Here is a 19,586-nt window from a genome sequence, read left to right as displayed (position 1 = left end):
AACCCAGGAGGTGGAGGTTGCAGTGAGCCAAGATGGTGCTACTGCACTGCAGCCTGGGTGACAGATCGAGACTTCATCTCAAAAAAAAAAAAAAAAAAGAAAGAAAGAAAATGCTCTGGGGGAACATTCAACTCTTATTGAATAAGCGGAGGATCCCGTATCTCCTACCCACCTACTTTTTTAGGGAATAATACATGTAGGTATGCTCTGGACGTGAGGCCATTCCTAACTGGGCTTGCCCTTTGGTGACATCCCAGGATCTGAGTCTGTGATCTGGTATAGCCTATTAGAAAGCCCCCAAAGTCTCCATGGAATGGCAACGGCCCATTGGACCAGCCCAACCAAGTTATACCTTACTTTCTCTATCTACAGGCTGCCTCCCCTGACATGGGAAGACAGACATCGAGGAGATCTGCTGGGCCCACAGGAGCTCCAAGGGAAATCACAGAAATGCTCGCCTTATATATAAAACTGCTTTATTAAAAAGTCAGCTATTAGGAAAACAAAGCCCTTACAAGGGTTCTATCAAAAAGTACAAATTTTAAATAAATGCATCAGAAAAATGGCAGCCAGATATACCAGCCACAGTCACAACCTCAAAGGCCTTGTGGGGAAGGAAGGGAGAATTAGGGAGGAGGTTCCGAGAACTCAAGGAAGAGGCTGGGCACAGGGGGTCTTTGGGTGCCTGCAGAGCTGGGTCCTGGAGCTACCAGGCAAGAACCCTGCTTCCGTTTTCCTTTCCTTGGAAAAATGTAAAGAACTGGCAGGTGTAGGAAATTTTGAGACTGGAGCAGAAAGGCACAAAAGTCATTTATAAGGTATGATTGCTCACTCTAGTCCTGAGGCACATGGGGTGGATAAATGGGGGATCAGAGCCACAGGGTCCCTGGCTCTGGTCATGCTTGCCCCTGGCTGGTACCATCTCTGAGTTTGGCCACAGGTTAAATTAAGGTAGACCAAGTGGACTGCATAATCCTGGCAGCCCGGGGTCTGGAGCCAGTCTTTAGATCAGATGTGTTGCTTCATTGGCAAACTGGTGTCTGCCCCCCAAGAGATCCCCCCAATGAGGAGCAGCAGGTCTCCTGCCTAGCCCTGTCCTCTGAGTCACTGTGGGTACCCACCCTGGACAAAGAACTTCTGAGGGCAGTCTCTGCCATCCAGGATCCTGAGAAGCCCCAAGCCCCAGAGCCAGAGTTTCTCCGAATGACAGGCAGAAGCACAGGAAGCTGGCGTTGAAACCAGTCCCCACCAGCTGCTGGCCCCACACCCATGGTCACTGCTGACACGCCTCCTTGGTGACATTAGGCAGTGGGTAGGCAAAGAGGGAGAAGTCCAGGATATACTTAGGCAGCACATCCTGTAGCAGGGCCCGGGGGGCACTGCACAAGTGGTAATGCAGTCTTTCGGGGCTGGCTGGCCGGTACCAGGCCTGGCGAGCTGGAAATCGGACGTGAGGTGGTGCCCGTACCCACTCCAGCACCTGATTTGCATCAGCCTCCAGCCTCTCATAGGAGCCCACAAAGTCATAGTGCACGGCACAAGGCTGGCACAGGTGGTACACGGGCATCCAATGCTCATTCATGCGCTCAGGGTCCTCATCCACCAGGTATCTCAGGAACTCGGGGAATGTGACATCGTCGCCTGCAGGGCTGGGCCCCGCTCCAGCCCTGTACCGCCTCACTATCTCAGCCCCATAGCGTTGCTGGTACTCTCGGATCTCGCCAAACTTGTTGCGGTAGGCAGAGAGGAGGCGTTCCAAGGGGTCCCGCACAAACAGGAACTTAAAGTAGTGCTGCAGGCGGTAGCGAATCTCCTCAGGCCGCAGGTCGGCCAGGAACACCAGGTCACTGCGGTGGTCCATCTTGAGGCGGACGTCCACGCTGTCCAGGACGCCTGCCAGCACCTTCATCACCCGCTTCCAGTTAGAGCAGGCCACCTTGGGGACGTAGCAGTAGAGGAAGCGGTAACGGTCACTTACGAGGATGTGGCGCAGCAGGGTGCGCCGCTGCCCCACCGGCAAGTCCCAGGGGTCCCGGGGCATGCCTGGCTGTCCGCACACCGCCCGCAGGGTCCTGTTCCGGACGTCCTGCCGCACTTGCAAGTCCGCGTCCCCAGCCCTGAGGGACAGGCCCCCAGGCTTGGGGGCTTTCCCGCGCCAGGCTGTGCCCTCGCGGCCGGGCGGGTGCAGGGGCAGGGGCTTCATCTCGGCCAGGATGCCCCGCTCGATCATGAGCAGCAGCCCGCTGGAGGCCACGATCACCGCAAACATCAGCATGGACGGCAGCAGCAGGGGCGGCGTCCCCAGCCCCGCCCGGGCCCTGCCCAGAGGGGCCCGCCTCAGCGCCCGGCCCAGGGGCTCGGCGCCATTTGGGGCCGCCAGCGGGGTCAGCGGGCGGGGGAACATGGTGCTCAAGGGGTGGGGGCCTGCGCGGGCCCGGCCGATCCGAGGGCGGCCTGGAAGGCGGGCTCGGGCTGGGGGCGGGATGAGGGTCTGGGACCGGGGGGAGTTGGGGAGGGGAGGGCAGGGGACAGCCCTGGCGCGTGTAGGGGTGGCCGGCTCCCGGGCTGCGGCGCCGAAGCGGGCGGCGGGCGGCGGGCGCGGCGAGGGACCCGGGCCGGATGTCCCGCCCGGCCGCTCTCCACCCCCGGCCTCGCAGTGACACAGGCGCGGGGGCGGGCCCACGCCGGGGGCGGGGAGAGGGGCGGGTGCCCCTGCGGGGCGCGGGCTTGGGAGGGCGCACGCGGACCCCTACCCGGAAGAGGGCGCCTGAGTCAGGGCCACCCCTGTCCTCTGGGCTTGGGGACAAAAGCTCCTGAGACCTCGAAGGCAGAAAAGACTCGAGGCTGCTCTCGTGCAGCGTGTGTCCTCAGGGAAGTGGACAAGGGGGATTCGCCACAAACTCAGGCCTGTCCTAGCCCTTCCTCCAGCAACGGGTCTGGAGGCAGGGAGGCGGGCAGCGCTCTCTCCGAGTCCAGACATGCCGGAGGCTGGTCTTTCCAGCTGGAAGCGGAGCCCTCGGTGTGCTCCCCCTTGCCACCCTTAACTCCCTCCGTCCTGCAGGTCGTGGCCACTCCAGGAAGGAGAAGCAGAACTGTCAGGCACTGACCAGTGTCTCCATGGTGACCCTTGTGTTTAGCAATACCTGGGGACTGACTACAGTGCTTGTCCACTGGGTAATGCTGAAATGTCTGGAAATGGAGCCTCCCCTCCTCTGCCTTCTCCTCATGAGGCAGTGGGTAACTGGGCACTCTGGGGAGGGTCTGACACATTGGTCCATCAGCTGCTGGTGTGGCCAACACACATTTGGAAGGGTGAGGAGCTGGGGGCACAAAACAGCAGGGAAACAGCACGTAGTCTCCTTGCCTGGAGCTAGATGTGTGCTCCATGGCACCAGGCTGGTCACTTGGGCGGACAGCAGACCCGAAGTGCTTTGGATGTCAGCAACCACCATTTCCCACTGGGAACCTGGCTCAGTAGCCAGACTTCGTCCAGCTATGTGCTTGCTGCCTGCAGAGAGCCAGCAAGCCTCTGAAGCAGCAGAGGAATATGATTAGAGCCCAAGTGTACTGAGGACAGCGCCCACTAAGTGTTTTATATTCATTATCTCCTTTAGTTGTTACAGCCACCCTGGCAGGGAGCTAGTGTGGACATTCCCTTTGTACAGCTGAAGTAACAGAGGCTCAGGGAAGATGTCACTCAGTATGGGTGGTTCTGAGTCTAAAACCTAAATTTCTAATCACGGCCCTTCAGAGATTAAAGGAGCATATCATGGAATGGCTAGAAGGGAGGAAGCAGCTGACTCGAGGGCAGACTGTACAGAGCAGGTGATGGAAAGTAGAAGATACCAGTGGGAGAATGGAGCTACCAGTGATCAGATGAATTCAGAAGGGTGAGGGGACTTGAGGGATGAGGTGATACTAGAGGGCTCACTGATGACCCCACAATCCCAGCAACACGAAAAGCACACAGATGAGCCAGGGGAAGGAACGGTAAAGGCTTGCAGCCTTCCAGCTCTCCAGGGCAGGCTCTCCACATCTGATTGCCCCAGTGCATCTGCAGGCTACCACCTGTCCATTTGCTGCACCAGAAGTTTGCGTGAAGGTTCTGCCTTGTCTACGCTGCTCCTTGCTTCCAATAATCCTAAAGGTATACATTTCTGGTGATAGGATTTTCTATTAAAATTTCTATTAAAATCATATTTTCCAGTAAGTATGTCTTTTAAACCAGGAGAGGAAAATAAGGCCTTAGACCTTTAAAAACCTTTTGATAATGTGGCCACGTGTGCTCCCTTCTGTGTTACACGGTAGTTTTCTGTGTTAGCAGTCAGGGTGAGGCAGGGGGAGTCCTTGGGCCTGGTACTTATCTCCATACCAATTTCTTGTCTGTAAGATAAGGAGAAGCTACCACTCGCCTCAAGGGAGTCTTGTGCACAGCACACTGAAGGCAGAGCTAGAAAAATCCATGGTGGTGTCTGTGCCACCAATAAATTCTGAAAAAATGTTCCTGCCCACATGCACCATGCCTTAGCAAAATGCAGAAGTGGAGGGGGGGGGGGGGCGCGGTGCTGTGGCTCCCAGGAACCTCTATGGCCTTAGAGCTGCCCCACCTGGAACATGGTCAACACTGAGGCTTCCAGGCTGGGACCAGGGCTGGGCTGAAGCAGGGGTCAGCTGGCCGCAGACCCTTGGCCCCATGATGTGGCCTTCCTCAGCAAGCAAGAAGCACCAGCTGCAAGACACTGAGGCCCTAGGACAGTGCTGGCCAGTTACCCAAGGTGATGAGGAGGGATGCTTTTTTTTTTCTTTTCTGAGACAGGATCTCACTCTGTCACCCAGGCTGCAGTGGTATGATCACGGCTCACTGCAGCCTCGTGCTCTTGGGATCAAGCAATCCTCCTACCTTAGCCTCCTGACTGAGACTATAGGCATGCACTGACATGCCGGGCTAATTTTTAAATTTTTCGAGAGACATGGTCTATGTTGCCTAGGCTGGTCTTAAACTCCTAGGCTCAAGTAACCCTCCTGCCTCTGCCTCCCAAAGCACTGGGATTACAGGCAGGAGCCACTGCATGAGGCCAGTGATAAGAAGGTATCTTTGCCATGTACCTACTTGGGGACCAATTTCCAGGTCACTGGTCAGGTGAGGGCTGGCAACTGAAGTATTTCATACAGACCTAAGCAGGCAGCTGTGACCACCATGAAATCAAGAAGTCAACTCCAAGTTCCCAGTCCCTCTGTCTCCTTCCCTCACTCTCTTTTCCCTCTGCTTCCCTGCCCTCTTTGCTCATTGGCCTTGGTGAGCATCCATGCCACAGGGATTAAGAGGGACCTCTGAAATAAGAATAGTGGGTCTCTCCACACCCACACACCAAAAGATGACAGGACACACAGGAAACGATCCTTTTCTAAATCAATACAATTTCTCAAATTTATTTTTTTCTTAAAGAAGTACTTCTAATCTCTGTCAAAAGGGAGGTGAGGAAAGGTCCTTCCTCCCTTGTAAACACTGAAATACAGATCTGGGAAACCAGGATCAACACACACAAAAAGTGCATTTTACAAAATATCAACTAAAATATATTTTACATGGATTATGCTTCCATTGAAATTCTACCAGCTGCATTTTCAGGTTCGAAAAAATATTTCCACATCTAAGAGATTTCAAAAGCATTTAAGTTCGGGGCAGCCAAGACCCTACCTCCTGGGAGGAGGGCCTTGATCTCCTTTCCTGCTAGGTGAGGCTGGGCTCCTTGGCAGCAAGGGCCCAGAATGAGCAGGCTCCAAGGCTGGCTCTGCAGGGCCCCCACTGCCACTCTGCCAACCTCATTTACTGCCCCATCCTCCCAGACAGACACCTTCCTCCAAACAGCTTATTCAATATAAGGAGATCCAAGTCCCTTCCCTTCAGGTTTGGGATCAGGCTTCCCAAGCATAAATTCACCTCTGAAGCCTCCAGGCCTCACCCAAACCCAATGACCAACCAGGAGCAACTCATCTACTAAGGGACAGGGCATGGCAAGTTGGGGGAGCCCTCAGGGTTCATTTCCACCTCCCTCTGCAGCCCCTGCCCAGCTGTCCTCACCCAGTGCCACCTCCTAAGCCTGCTGGGTTCATCTGCCCCTCCTCCCTAAGGGAAGACCCAGGGCTGCAGTTCTCAGCCCCAGCCCCTGCCCCCAGGGGTATGCCCTTGTGGAAGTGCTCAGCTAGCAGGTTCCCAGCGCCAGGCCCAAGCCACACTGCACTCCACTCCCTCTCCCACCATACTCCTCTTTGGTACAGATAGGAAATAACCAGGCTGCTCCAGCCCCCTCACGGAGTCTCAGGGCCAGGGCCAAGGCCTAGTCTCCACAAGGACAACAGGGGACTGAGCCTGTTAGTCTACTCTGGGGAGCAGCATGAGGTGAGAACAGGGCCTCTGGGCAACAGGAACAAACTGAAAATGCAAGTCCTTAGCTCCTAGAGCAAGTGGCTGCAGCTCAGCAGGTCTGTGGACTGATACAGTGTTGATTCTTGCTAGGATGTAAATTAGTGCAATCTACAAAAGACTAGGGAAAGGGTGGCAGGGCAAGGGGAGCCACAGCACTCCTTTGGTTTGATTTCAGGTGGGTGTGGCTTGAAGAATCACGTGTGAAGTTCTGCAAGAGGTTTCCTGGAACCTCCATGTGTAAGGCAAGAGGAAAAATCTTCAACAAATCAGGTAGCAATTTTCCTTGCCCCCTGCCCCCAACCCTCTCCCAGCACCCATCTTCCCTCCCAGATATGACAAACCCCACAATCATCAGTTAACTTTCTGGGAAGCCAGACCCGCTGGGTGGCCGTCTCTGGGAGGTGGACAGGAGACTCCCACAAGTGGGCCACATCCATGACTGTGAGAGGTGGGTCAACTTGTCCCAGCACCAGTTGCTACTGCAGGGCAAAGAAGGAAAGCCAGAGAAAAGGCCTCAAGTCTAGGAAGAGGAAGTCAATGCTCTGGAAGCCAGACTCTGGCTCTCTATGCCTCAAAGGAACAAGCTCAGAGCTGTGCTGGGATCTAGGAAAGCCTGGTCCCAGGCTGAAGGGGAAGTGGCGGGTCACAGTGGGTGAGGTAAAGCTGGCCCCTACTCCCCCTTTGAGGGCAAGGGGGAGGCTACAGAAGGGCCTGTTGGGTCTGGTTCCTGAAAGACCTTGCCCCTCCTTCCCGCCCCCACCCTCCTAGGGCCCCATTTCCCTCAGGTTTGGCCCAGCCTCAGAGAAGACTACTTTTCGGAAATCTCCACCCAGGGGAACCACAGAAGGTACCTTGGGCCAAGCTGAGAGTTCTGATGCTTTTCTTATACCCTGGCCTCCCCAGCTCCCTCCCCTGGAGCCCAGAACCCACAGAGGCCCCTGCCCTCCCCCCCAAGAAAACCACAGGCCAGCAAACTTAGGCCTCTGTGGCCCCCTAACCAAGTGCTGTGCTTCAAGCAGTGCCCCCTACCCCGAGCCCCACTTGCCCATGGGTAGCCCCAGCATGGGCATGAGGAGGCTACTGGGGGTTCTTAAGGATGCGCCCGTGGCGGAAGTCATAGACATGGCGGCAAAGGAACACCAGCTCAGGGTCCGTGTCCTCTGGCACTGTGCGGTGGGGTGGGGTGGAATAGTCTGCAGAGGGGGGAACCAGTGCTGTCTTTCGGCTGGGGAGGCCTTCACCTCGGCGCTTGGCCATGGCACAGAACCTGTAGAGAGATACCATTCACTGTCTTTACTCCAGCCACTTTTGCAGGAAGACCAATTCCTTCCCTACCCTACCCTACCCTACCCAGAGAGCTAGGCTATCCTAGCTCCCCAAGGGGTGGTACTATCTCCACCCATCCCAGGGATGATGTCTGCTCTGCCAACCACCAGGCTATCTTCTCTGTCACTGGAGAACCACACTTGCCAGGGCCTCTCTCCATTTGCCTGCCAATTCGCCTAAATTTTTTCCAAGAGCAGTAATGTTACCCCCCAACTCTGCTCCAACCATTCTACCTCAGTGTGGCAACACAATTTTTCTTCTTTCTTCCAAAAAATATCAGATGGTAGAGGCAAGCAATAGGGAAGTAAGTTCTGGGAGATTAGGCTCAGTGAGTAAGATCAGGTAGAGAGCAGAATGAGATCCTCTCGGGGAATTCCAAGCAGCCCCAAATATGCCTGGGGAGCCTGAGGGAAGAGGCCAGCCAGAGGGTGCAGGGAACCACCCACCTGCAGTACTCGGCAAAAGTCAGCACATAGCACTTCTCCTCAATGCAGGCCACACTGTTCTGGTCCTGATGTCGCGAGGCAAACACTTCATTCTGCAAGGGCTCAAAGGGAGACAGGTGGAGGTTGTTACCAGGGCTGGAAAGCACCTCATTCCCAGAGCAAGGCAGACATTAACCCCTCTGCTGGGCCTGCTGACCTGAGATGACTCCAGCAAGCTTCCCTGGAAATTCAGCCTAAGTATGCCTCACCTACTGCCTCCAGGCATTCCTCCTGAGTCCCTTCTAGGTCCCCCCCTTCTCCAGAATAGCCAGGTATCTGCTCTAGCCCCTGATTGTCACTGACCTCCCAAACCCCAGCCCTGCCTAGCGTAGGAGAGGGGAAATGTTCTTCATCTTTCCAGTTAGATGGAAAGTCCCTGCAAGGGAAAGTGAAATAAGAGGTGAGCCCGGGGCACACACAGATGGCAGTCACCTCTTTTAGCACACAGCTTGGTGGAGAGCCTATGGGGTGTTAGGAGGAGTCTTTCCTCCCCTCCCCTCCCCTACTACAGAAAATACCAAAAGTGACCAGGTATGCAGCTCCACCTCACCTTTCCTGTTGCCAGGGGAACACATCCACTTGCTCCCATTGGCACCTGCTACCTCAAGGGTTCCCTTTCTGTTCCTCTTTTTAAGACAAAGGTTATTATTCCCTTTGAAACATGAATTGGGGCAGTGTTGGGAAAAGAGAATAAATCCTGGGCCCTTTCCCAGGTTCTCTGGAGTCCAAAGTGACAAGCGCAGGGATTTGACTACAGCCCATGGCTGCCCTCCCCCTACCACGTCTTAGTGCCATAACCTTTCCCTCTGTCTCTCCTGCCCTCCCTGACCCATCTGCCAGGCAGCTCACCTCGTGCATGCTGGGACTGCGGCCTCCCTGTAAGTGCTCAGGTCTGTAATACCACAGGAGGCTCATCATCAGCTCTCCTGGAGGGACAACACAGTGGTTATGGCTTGAACTGGCAACCTGAGTTACTTAGACAGGCAGAGAGGCTGGCTGGCTGTCCTGGAGGTTCATCCAACCTCAATCCTGCAGGCTCCGGCAACCCATGTCCCCTGCCCCAGGCCAAGCATTCAGAGGCCTGGAATGCTGTTAGGCATGGAGGGAGAAGGGGGAGAAGGCACTGACAGGTGAGGTGGGGGGACAGGTGCCCAAGCTCTGCTGGCTGGAAAGGTTAATGAGCTGATCCAACCCAAGCCACAAGGTCACCTACAGCCCTCGGCAGCAGACAGACCCCAGCCGAGTGGAAGGCAGACTCTGTGCCAGGAACACGGGGAGACTCATGCCAGGTCAAACTCCAGGCAGGGGCCAATCTGGGGACTACAGTTCTGCTGAAGGCAGCTGCCCCTTGGGTCCCCAGCCAGAGGGAGAGGTACCTGACTCGGGGTTCTCCCAGAGGGCAGAGATCTTGGCCACATAAGGTGTGGAGGTCTTTCGTGGGCCTGATTTGAGAAGGACGGTGTCCCGGACTCGGATTGTCTCCCCATGCCGCTCTACCGCCTGGTAGCTCTTTCGGATGGCTGGCTCCGGCTCATCCTAGGCAACAAACCAATGACACAAATAGGCTTGCAGAGCCACACTCAGAGTAAGGACAGAGAGAGGGAATGACATCCTTTCCACGATTTCAAGGTAGTCAAACCACTACCTTGGTTTTGTCAAACCACTATCCTTTTTTGGATGGGGCTGGGGAATTCTCATGGTTGGAGAAAGGATGAGAAAAGGGAATAGGGGTGGAAAAGTGGCCTGAAGCTTCTGGGGCTGAGCTCTGACCACCATACCCTCGACAGCTGACTCTCACTCCAAGACCCCCAGTGCTGGGTAAGTGCTCATGCTTCCTAATGGAACAAGTCTCGGTCTGAACCCTTAAACCACTGTTATAAGGGGCACAGCCTTTGACAAATTATTTAAAGTATTGCTAAGCCTCAGCTTCCACATCTGTAAAATGGGATTAATTATAGGAAGATGGGATATATACCACATAGGGTAGTGGTGAGGATTAAAGGGCATAATACTTACAAAATGCTTAGCTCAGTTCTGGCATCTAAGAAGTGCTCAATAAATTTTATGTATTTATGTATTTATTTATTTTTAGAGACAGGGTCTCACTCTGTCACCCAGGCTGGAATGCAGTGGTGCAATCATAGTTCACTGCAGCCTCAACCTCCTGGACTCAAGTGATCCTCCTGCCTCAGCCTCTCAAGTAGCTGGGACTACAGATGCATGCTACCATGCCTGGCTAATTAAAAAATTTTTTTTTCTGTAGACAGGATCTTGCTATGTTGACCAGGTTGGTCTTGAACTCCTGAGCTCAAACAATCCTCCAGCATCAGCCTCTGAAAGCTCTGGGATTATATGCATGAGCCACCTTGCCCAGCCTCAATAAATTTTAGTTAATATTCTTTTTGTTTTTAATTAATTAATTTTAAAAGCCAGGGTCTCTGTCACCCAGACTGGAGTGCAGTGGTGCAATCAGCTCACTGCAGCCTTGAACTCCTGGACCTAAGCAATCCTCCCACTTCAGCCTCCTGGTGCACACCACCATGCCTGGCTAACTAATGTTTTTACTTTGTAGAGATGAGGTCTATATTGCTCAGGCTCGTCTTGAACTCCTGGCCTCATGCGATCTTACCACCTCCACCACCTAAAGTACTGGGATTACAGATGTGAGCCACCGCACTTGGCCTCTTTTCATCATCCGAGATGTTCTCTGTGTCACTAATTTTCTCTGCCCATTCCAACGCCCCCTATATAGATTTATCCAGAAAAGTTCTCCATTGAAAGTCCTCCACTTTACAATCCAGGGTGTAAAGGACAGAGTGAGCAGGGAGGGGAGGGGAAGACACTCACCGAGATGGCAGCCACCAGCTATGACTGTGTGTCTCCTGACCTCCCTGGGGTGTCTGGTACAGGATCAGTAGGGGGCTAGGGAAGCAAGCTGGGTGGGCCAGCATGACTGGTTCCTGGGGTACAAGTAAACTGTAAACTGGAGTCCCTTGTCAGCTCTCAGAGTAGCTAGAACCAGGTGCTTCTAGCACCTACCTCACTGCAGGTCATGTGTCCCCACTGCCTCCCTCCCTCTCGTCATCAGCTAAGAGCTAGCACTTACCAAGACATACACAGCCTTCTCACACGCAGCCCCAACAGGTACCCAGCCATTAGTGCGGCGGCGACGGCGGCGGCGAGGGCGTGGGCGCTGGACACGTGGCTGCTTGGGGTGGCTAGGCCTGCGGGCAGCCTTGCTCCTTGCAGTGTGCCTGCAGCTGGAGCCTGTGCGCAGACCTGACTTAGAACCGCTGGGAGGTTTGGCGCTCTGAGGGCACGCACGGGCTACTGTCTGGGGCTCCGAGGTGGGTGTCTGAAGATGGGGGACGGGCTCTGCTGCAGGTGGCACACTGGGTACAGGGCACCCCAGGAGTGGGTGGGCGGGTGAGGCTGGGTGGCCAGCTTCCGGGAGAGGAAATTCCAACTGGCCCAGGGATCTGCAGCCTTCTAGGAAAGGGAGAGAGTGGTCAGGACAGGACAAGCAGTGACCCCCATCACCCATCTGCTTTCAGAGCCTGCCCCTGTCTTAATTCTAACTGTGCAACCAAAGGCCACTGAGATGGCCGATGGGATCAGAGGCCTTTTTATGGTGGACTGTCAGAGTGACTCTCTAAGGGGACAGGGGTGTTTCCTGATCTTGGAGATTGGCCATCTCCCCTTTTAGTCTGAAAGAGAGGTGGTTGGAACATCCTTTTTAACTCCGAACTTTTTTTTTTTTGAGACAGAGTCTCGCTCTGTTGCCCAGGCTAGAGTGCAGTGGTGCTATCTTGGCTCACTGCAACCTCCGCCTCTCGGGTTCAAGCATTTCTCCTGCCTCAGCCTCCTGAGTAGCTGGGATTACAGGTGCCCACCACCACACCCAGCTAATTTTTTTGTATGTTTAGTAGAGATAGGGTTTCACCATGTTAGACAGGCTGGTCTCAACCTACTGAGCTCAGGCAATCTGCCCGCCTCAGCCTCCCAAAGTGCTAGGAGTACAGGCATGAGCCACCGCGCCTGGCCCTGATATTAATTTTCTAAGGCTTTCATAATGCTTGGGAATAGGGGTTCTAGAATCAGCCTGGGTTCTGCCACTTACTAGCCATGTGACTTCAGGCAAGTCACTCTGCCCCTCAGAGCAACTGGCTGGTCTTCTTACGAACACATTAACTCATTTCATCCTTACAAAAACCCTGTGAGATAGGTATCATTACACCCATTTTATAGTTAAAAAAACTGAGACACAGAGCAGTTACTGACTCGCCCGTAGTCACCTGGCTAGGGAAGTGGGGGAGAACATTTCACTCCAGGCAGTCTGGCTTCGGAGTCTGTGCTCAATTACATGCCAAGCAGCCTCCCATATGTAAAGCACTCAGAACAGTGCCTGGTACATGGTGTTTACTGGTGTCCTTATTATTAGGGAGAGGGGATAAGGGTCTAGACTTGGGGAATGGCACAAAAAAAGAAGGAAAACCCCAAGCAGCAGCCTGTTCTCATGTCATAAGAACTCTAACTCAAGCCACAACCTGAAACAACCAGTCTGGCCAGGGCCAACTGGTCTATAAAGTTGTTTTATAGACCCCTACAAGAAAGGATGTCAGGGGAAGGGAGATCTGGAAGGTCCAGCCCTCACCTCCCCAGCAGCAGGGCAGACCTGCTGGCCAGCATGTCTCATTTCCACCCAGGAGGCAGGCAGGGAGCCTGAAGAGGCAGGTGAGGATACCTCTGCCAGTTTAGGGAAGAGAAATGATTCTGGGAGTGTCTCAACAGCCGGAGCATGGGCCTCTCAGGTGTCTGGGTCTTGTCAGGCAGGCAGACACCAAAGCTGTGGGCCCTGATCGCATTCCATCCATGTCAGGGAACTCTGCTTGTCTGTTCTCATGGTGCACCCTCTCTATCCACACCCAGCAAAGTGATGCTCAGTCTGGGCACTTCTCTTTCAATGCCTCTATAGCCAGGGCAAAGCTGCCCTGTGCAGTAGGTACCACCTACTGAGCCTGGTACCTACCACCTTTCCCATGAATGCTGAACTTGGCCAGCATGCAGAGAGTACTGGTTTCTAGAAACTAGGGAATTCTAGCTTTCCTCAAGGAGGGTAGAAGGGCCGTGAGAACAATTTGGTAAAAGTCCTAATTCCAATATCTAACCTGCTCTTCAGAGTCTAAGAATGGGTATCCCAATGAGGAGAGAAGAGAGGCCTTCCTGTGGCCTGTACCACTGCAATGCTACCTAACTGCCAGGCCAAGAATCTCCAAAGGTAGCCTGGGCAGAGCAAGGCTGTCCAGAGCTATACGGGCCCTGTTCTTGGGAATGCTCCTCGGCTTGGGGCACAGACTATGGGAGTTCTCACTTCTGAAAGCCCCCTACCTTCCAGTTAGCAGCCAGACCCCAAGGGAGACCCCTGCTCAGATCAACAGCCCAACCTCCTGGGATGCCATGTCTCCGAGACTCCCCAGTACATCTTGGGCCCAGGAAGCCTCACCTGCTGCAAAAGGCATTTTGTATGGGCAGCCGCCACAGGTAGTGCCAGCGTGGGTAACAGACAGGGGCAACACTCCGCAGATGCTGTAGCCATTCACTCCAGTGTCCTCGCTAGAGCAGTAGCGAGAGGAGCCCCAGGGAGGGTGCTGGAAAGGGGTGCCTGAGGGCACTGAGCTCGGAGCTAAGAGGAGCCCCTCCTCGTGAGGTGCAGCCACTGGGGACAGCTTGCCCTCAGGAAGCATGGGGCAGGGCGAGTAGCCCCCACACTGCAGCCCCTCTTGGCCACAGTACAGGTAGAAGCTGCCTAGTGCAGTGAGCTCAGGCCCAACACACAGGCCATTGTAGTCGGCGGGGTTGCCAGGCATCGGCAGCGGCGACAGCTGAGGTGTGGGGAAAGAGGGCTGATGCAGTTCCTGCTTAGGGGCAGGTGACTCCTCGCCTGGGCGCCCAGGCTCCGGCTTCAGAGCCGCCTGTCCACCCATCAGCAGGGGCAGGTGAGGGCGCAGCCCCAAAGGGCTCTCCAGAGCCTTGCTCAGGGGCTGATGAGATGGCTGGACGGATGGCCCACAAGGAGTTGCAGATGGCCATGGCTCATCAGGGCAGCCTTGCCAGCCAGGTGGGCCTGCAGCCTCCCCAGAGCTGGCCCCCTGCCAAGCCTTGGGATAGTTCTTGCCATTGACCTTGGGCCACTTTGGCCTCGGGGCCTTGGGTGCTGGGGGCTCAGTGGAGCGCCCATCTACTTCTGCATGGGCACGAGGCAGCCGCAGGGGTAGCTCCCGCTCCTGGCTCAGTTTTAGGAAAGCAGCTGCGTTCAGGCTAGCCAGTCTCTTGGGAGCTGGGTCTCCATCTCGGCGGGGACCTTCATCGGGTGCTGGCTCTGGAGACAGGTCCCGACTTCCTCCTCCAAGGTCCCCCAGCCGGGGCCGCTTCTTGGAGGAGGACCAGCCCCCAGTAGCACGATCACGGTCACGGCTGCGGTGGGGATCCCCCGCTCGACTGCGGCGGGTGCCTGCCAGGCTGCTGGTGTCCTCTCGCTCCAGCAGCAGGTTATTGAGAGCTTCAGCATTGAGGGAGGCCAGGCGCCGCTTGCGGGGCTGGGCAAGGCCAGGGTCTTCACTGGATGGGGCCGGGCTGGGGGGCTTGGGCAGGTCAGGCGGTAGCTCATCAGCCTCATCTGCACTCCGGGGACCGGCCACATTCTCCAGGCGAGTCAGCAGCACTTTGCAGGCCTTGGGCTTCTCAGGAACCAATGGGCGCTTACGAAGTGGGTAATTCTTGCGGCGCCCTGTGAGGTGACCTGGGCTCTCGGGCATGCCTGGCTCCACACCCTCAACCCCCTGCTCCATGTTGCTGTCTTCCATCTGCAGGGGCTCTCGGCGGCCAGTGAGGCCCGAACTCAGCATGGGAAGGGACTTTCTCCGAGTGTGTGTCATGGAGTACTTCCAACCTGCAGGACAGAAGGTGGGCAATGAGAGAAGCCCTCTCTGGCCTGCTCCTGCCTGCTTTCTCTCCCACTGCAGCCTACCCAGCCCCAGGTGCAGTGATCCTGGCCTACAACTACCCTGTCTCCAGTATGGATTTTCCCGGGACTCCCTTTCCAGAGTGTGAAGGTGCAGTGGAATCAAGCTACCAGCAGCTGTGCAAGGACTGGTTCCTCCTCTTTCCTTTTAGCCTAGGGTATCTCTGAACTAAGCCCCTGAAGAGCCTAGGGAGCAAGGCAGACCCCAGGGACAGGGGATAGGAGGAGCTGGTGGCAAAGCTCTTTGTTCTCTCCCCCTGTCCTTCTCTCACTAGATATTCATCACAGGATAGGAAGAGGCTCTGAAGACACAGCCTCCCAAGATGGGGGACTGGGTGGTAGAAGTCCATTTATTCTTTCTTCTTTTTTTTTTTTTTTTTTTGAGAGACGGAGTCTCGCTGGAGTGCATTGGTGAGATCTCGGCTCACTGCAAGCTCCGCCTCCCAGGTTCACGCCATTCTCCTGCCTCAGCCTCTCGGGTAGCTGGGACTACAGGTGCCCGCCACCACGCCCTGCTAAATTTTCTTTTGTATTTTTAGTAGAGAGGGGGTTTCACCGTGTTAGCCAGGGTGGTCTCGATCTCCTGACCTCGTGATCTGCCCACCTCGGCCTCCCAAAGTGCTGGGATTACAGGCGTGAGCCACTGCCCCCGGCCAGGAGTCCATCTATTCTTCCAAAAGTATAACCAAGGCATTAACAACCCCCTCCCCAAACGCAGGGCTTCTGAGGTTGGCCACAGGAGGACAAGAAGACAGACAGTGAAGAGCTGAGATGAGGAACCTGCCTGCTGGGCCATGAAGGCAAAGTTCAGTCTCTGAGGACTCCTCCCCTGGCACATAAAGCAAGACTGCCACAACCTGGGTCTAGCTGGAAAAGCTCTATCAAGGGTGAAGGCCTGGCTTTGAGGGGCCTATGGTGGAGAAGTTTCAGCTTTGAGGGGCCCATGGTGGAGAGGTCTCGGCTTTGAGGGGCCCATGGTGGAGAAGTCTCATTTGAACTTTGGTTCAAATTCCAGGCAAGAGCAGCCCAAAGGGTGCCAGTACCCAGGGCAAGGGTAACAGTAAGGCCAGGATCAGCATATTGCTGGGGGTAGAGAAAACCCAGGGACTGTGCGTAGATCTGCCATACAGCTTTAAACCCCTGCCGGCCACAAACAGTTGGGAAAAGAAAGTATCAAAGAGAAGCACTAACACAGGAGACAAATGAGCTGCCTTGTTAGTCATGCTCGGTTCTCCCTCTTTGTAGGCAGGGGCAGGATGCCAGGAGGTGGGAGAAGCCCAGAGCCCCTGACAGAAAATGCATATGACCAGGCATCATCCCCTAACTTTGCTTGGCAAAACACTCCAACATACACCTGCGGCAGCCTGGGCCCCAGTTCTGAGTGAGAGGCCAGAGCTGGCTGTGCACTGGAAGCTGGCATGGCCAAGACAATGAAGAACTGCAGAGGGCGGTGGTCAGAGACTACGGAGCTGTTCACTTCCTACCATTCAACCCAAAGCACAGGGGCTGGCAAGTAAGGTGCCAGACAAGTTCTGTCCCTCACCAGGTACTCCTGCGACCCATCCCCACCCAGCAGGCCCAGGTTTTTCAGCTTAATTTCCCCACTGCTATTGCTGTTCACACTCATTCTACAGAGGAACTGAGAGCAGTCCCTGCTGGGCCAGGATTTAACCCTGAAAGTCTCAAGCCTGAGGGCTCCCAGGGATTCCTGAATCTTTCCCTGTTAGCTCCCATGGCCTTGGGCCAGTGGGTGGGGTCACTGGACACCTCCTCTCCAGAGACATGCTGCATTAATTGAGAAAGAGTGCTCAGAAAACCAGGCTGAGGGTGGTGTGGGCAACCTTCACCCCTGAGAAAGGACACGGAAAACTGGAAAGGAGAGGCAGCGTGCCAGGCTTTGCTCTGGCCACGTGCGGGGACTTGCCACTGCTCAGAGACCAGGCCCCGGGCAAGACAGAGTCACAGAAGGCAAACCCATTCATTCCTGAAGCACAGGCGGAGAGCTCCTAAAAAATCCCAGGCATCTGCTAGGCTCCGTAAGTCTCTTTCCTGCTTCTAATCAGGGTGACCACCCGTCCCTGTCTGCTCAGCAGGCTTATTGGCAATGCCGGGCGTGGTGGCTCATGCCCATAATCCCCACACTTTGGGAGGCCCAGGCGGATGGATCATGATGTCAGGAGATCAAGACCATCCTGGCTAATACAGTGAAACCCTGTCTCTAATAAAAATACAAAAAAAAAATTTAGCCAGGCGTGCTGGCATGAGCCCGTAGTCCCAGCTACTTGGGAGGCTGAAGCAGGAGAATCACTTGAACCCAGGAGGTGGAGGTTGCAGTGAACCAAGATCGTGCCACTGCACTCCAGCCTGGGCAACAGAGTGAGACTCCATCTCAAAACAACAACAACAACAACAATATCATCCCATTTCTTATAACCCACAGGCCCTTCTCTCATATCCAGGCACCCCTGTGCTGGAGGTGGAGGAGCATGCAATGAGAAGCAGCAGAAGCACATCAGTATTTCCTAGGGAGCCCAGGTCCAGCCCTCCCCAACTCCCAAATGGCCTGGAGATGATGGATAAGTGAACAGACCATGCATTTGAGCACGGGCCAAAGCCCCTCAACAGGCCCCAAGTTACCAGAGGGGCTGGGCCTGGGAACGGCTGGGAGCCAAGGTGGAGATCACCTGGGCTTGTCGTCTTTGAGGATAAGGACACAGTACAGAGTAAGGAGAAGGCGGCTGGGAAAGACAGCACAGGGAGGTGCTGTCAGGCCTGGCTACTGGAAGCGTTCTTAGCAGGGGGATGATTGGCCACCCCTGACCTCCAGCTGGCTGGGAGACTGGCTGCATGGGCAGATGGTCCTCAGATCTTTGGATAGTTGTCCCCACTCAGTCTTCCCCTCTCAACACACAGAAGTCCCAAGCAGAGAGAGGTGGGAAGGGAGTCAGTGCCTTGACTACACAGCTTCCACTTTCAGGAGTCTGAGCCCAGAACCTTTGAGAATCTGTTCCCTGTGGACTAATCTTGCTCTTTAACCTCTTATTCAGCTTTCCAGTCCCTCAGGGACACCCACTACTCCCCTGGGGGGTAGGGTGCTGACGATCCCAGGAAGCCTCTGAATCACAGGGTGCGAGTCACATTTCCAAATCGAGCAGAACAGCCTCCTGCCAGACTCCCTAAAATCTGCCAAATCCCCTGTCACTCGCTAAAAACACCCAAGGCCATCAAAAGCACGTCGCAAAACAGCTCCTAGCTTTCCTGTGGTGCAAAGTCCAGCCACTCAGCATCTTAAGGAGAGGCTGGGGTCTCTGCTGCCTGCCTCTCGCTGCACTCCATTCTGGGGAGAGCATGTGTGAGTCATGCTTTGAAGTCAGATGAAGAAGCAAGAAGCTCGGCTGCAACTTTTTCCCTGGGGTGGGGCTGGGTGGAGGGGCTACAAGCCTGCCAGGGCCCCTCCAAACCACAAGGGATGGCCCAGCTACAGGGCTGGTTGGGGAGAGGGGATCCCAGCAAAGTAGTAGGCTTGGTTCCCCTCTCCCAGCCCCACCAATCCTCCTGCTGCCCCTCCCACTTACGCACTAGCCACCCAGAAACTTTCAACCACTGCTAGGGCACAAGGTGCGCTGGGTTCTCTCAGCACTATCCCCTCCTCTCTGGGAAGCTCTGTCCTCCCAGACACGGGTGGTCCATGCCCTCTTGGGAAGGTCTCTAGGAGGGATTCCCAGGGCACTTTCTTGACACTTAAAAGATGTCAAGAAAGCTCTCACTGGAGAAAACCAGTCTGATTGTCTCCAGCTCTGACACAGCTGCCAGGAAGGATAGTGGCTGGCTGGTGGACATCCAGGCCAAAGACCCAGAGAACCACAGGTTGAATCCCAAATCCTCAGAAGTGTACTCTAAAGACAGTAAACAGGTCACCTTCACCTCAGGGGCATCAGGATCTCAAAATCGAGGGGGAGGTCAGGCCCAGCTAAACTGTCATAGGAGGGTCTGAGTGTAGTCATCTCCACAGAAGCAGAAAGGGACAGACAGATGCCCTGCTCTGGCCCTCAAGCTGCAGCAGCACCATACACCAACCCCACCAGCACGAGCAGAGCACAACCAAGGTGCTTCATGCCGGGCTGAAGGTTCAAGGGAGAGTCAGAGGCCCAGGGGAGCACGGGGTGCTGGCACTGCTCTGGGGAAACAAGGGTGAGGGCCTGGAAGGGCAGGTCACAGCCCAGATCACTCCCACAAGCAGAGGCTGCCTGGGGCAGGAAGTGGCCCTCAGTTGTGGTTGCTGCTCTCCCCTTACCCACCCAGCTCTGGGTTGCACCCCGCACACCAT

The 19,586-nt window shown here is 55.2% G+C and overlaps 2 protein-coding genes across 12 annotated transcripts in view; both read right to left on the bottom strand.

Moving 5' to 3' along the window:
- Positions 1-459: 459 nt before the first annotated feature.
- Positions 460-2,640, bottom strand: CHST14 (carbohydrate sulfotransferase 14). Its single transcript, XM_510310.6, has one exon. It carries the CDS (start codon positions 2,402-2,404, stop codon positions 1,274-1,276), a length of 1,131 nt encoding a protein of 376 aa, XP_510310.3. The 5' UTR covers positions 2,405-2,640; the 3' UTR covers positions 460-1,273.
- A 2,758-nt stretch (positions 2,641-5,398) lies between these two features.
- BAHD1 (bromo adjacent homology domain containing 1) overlaps positions 5,399-19,586 on the bottom strand; it is a 28,460-nt gene continuing 14,272 nt past the window's right edge. For 3 of the 11 annotated variants that reach the window (XM_063794735.1, XM_063794734.1, XM_016927938.4), the window contains exons 2-7: positions 13,742-15,187; positions 11,345-11,724; positions 9,615-9,774; positions 9,088-9,164; positions 8,200-8,300; positions 5,399-7,694 (exon numbers count right to left, since the gene is read on the bottom strand). In XM_063794735.1, the coding sequence (XP_063650805.1) occupies positions 7,505-7,694; positions 8,200-8,300; positions 9,088-9,164; positions 9,615-9,774; positions 11,345-11,724; positions 13,742-15,173 (2,340 nt within the window). In that variant the 5' untranslated portion in view covers positions 15,174-15,187 and the 3' untranslated portion in view covers positions 5,399-7,504. Of the gene's footprint in view, positions 7,695-8,199; positions 8,301-9,087; positions 9,165-9,614; positions 9,775-11,344; positions 11,728-13,741; positions 15,188-19,586 lie in introns of those variants that run through there. The other 8 variants (XM_016927941.4, XM_016927940.4, XM_016927937.4 and 5 more) reach the window with 4 other exon arrangements.

The sequence above is a fragment of the Pan troglodytes genome, chromosome 16, assembly GCF_028858775.2.
Source record: "Pan troglodytes isolate AG18354 chromosome 16, NHGRI_mPanTro3-v2.0_pri, whole genome shotgun sequence".
NCBI classification, from domain to species: Eukaryota; Metazoa; Chordata; class Mammalia; order Primates; family Hominidae; genus Pan; species Pan troglodytes.
This window is presented reverse-complemented; position numbering and strand designations above follow the sequence as displayed.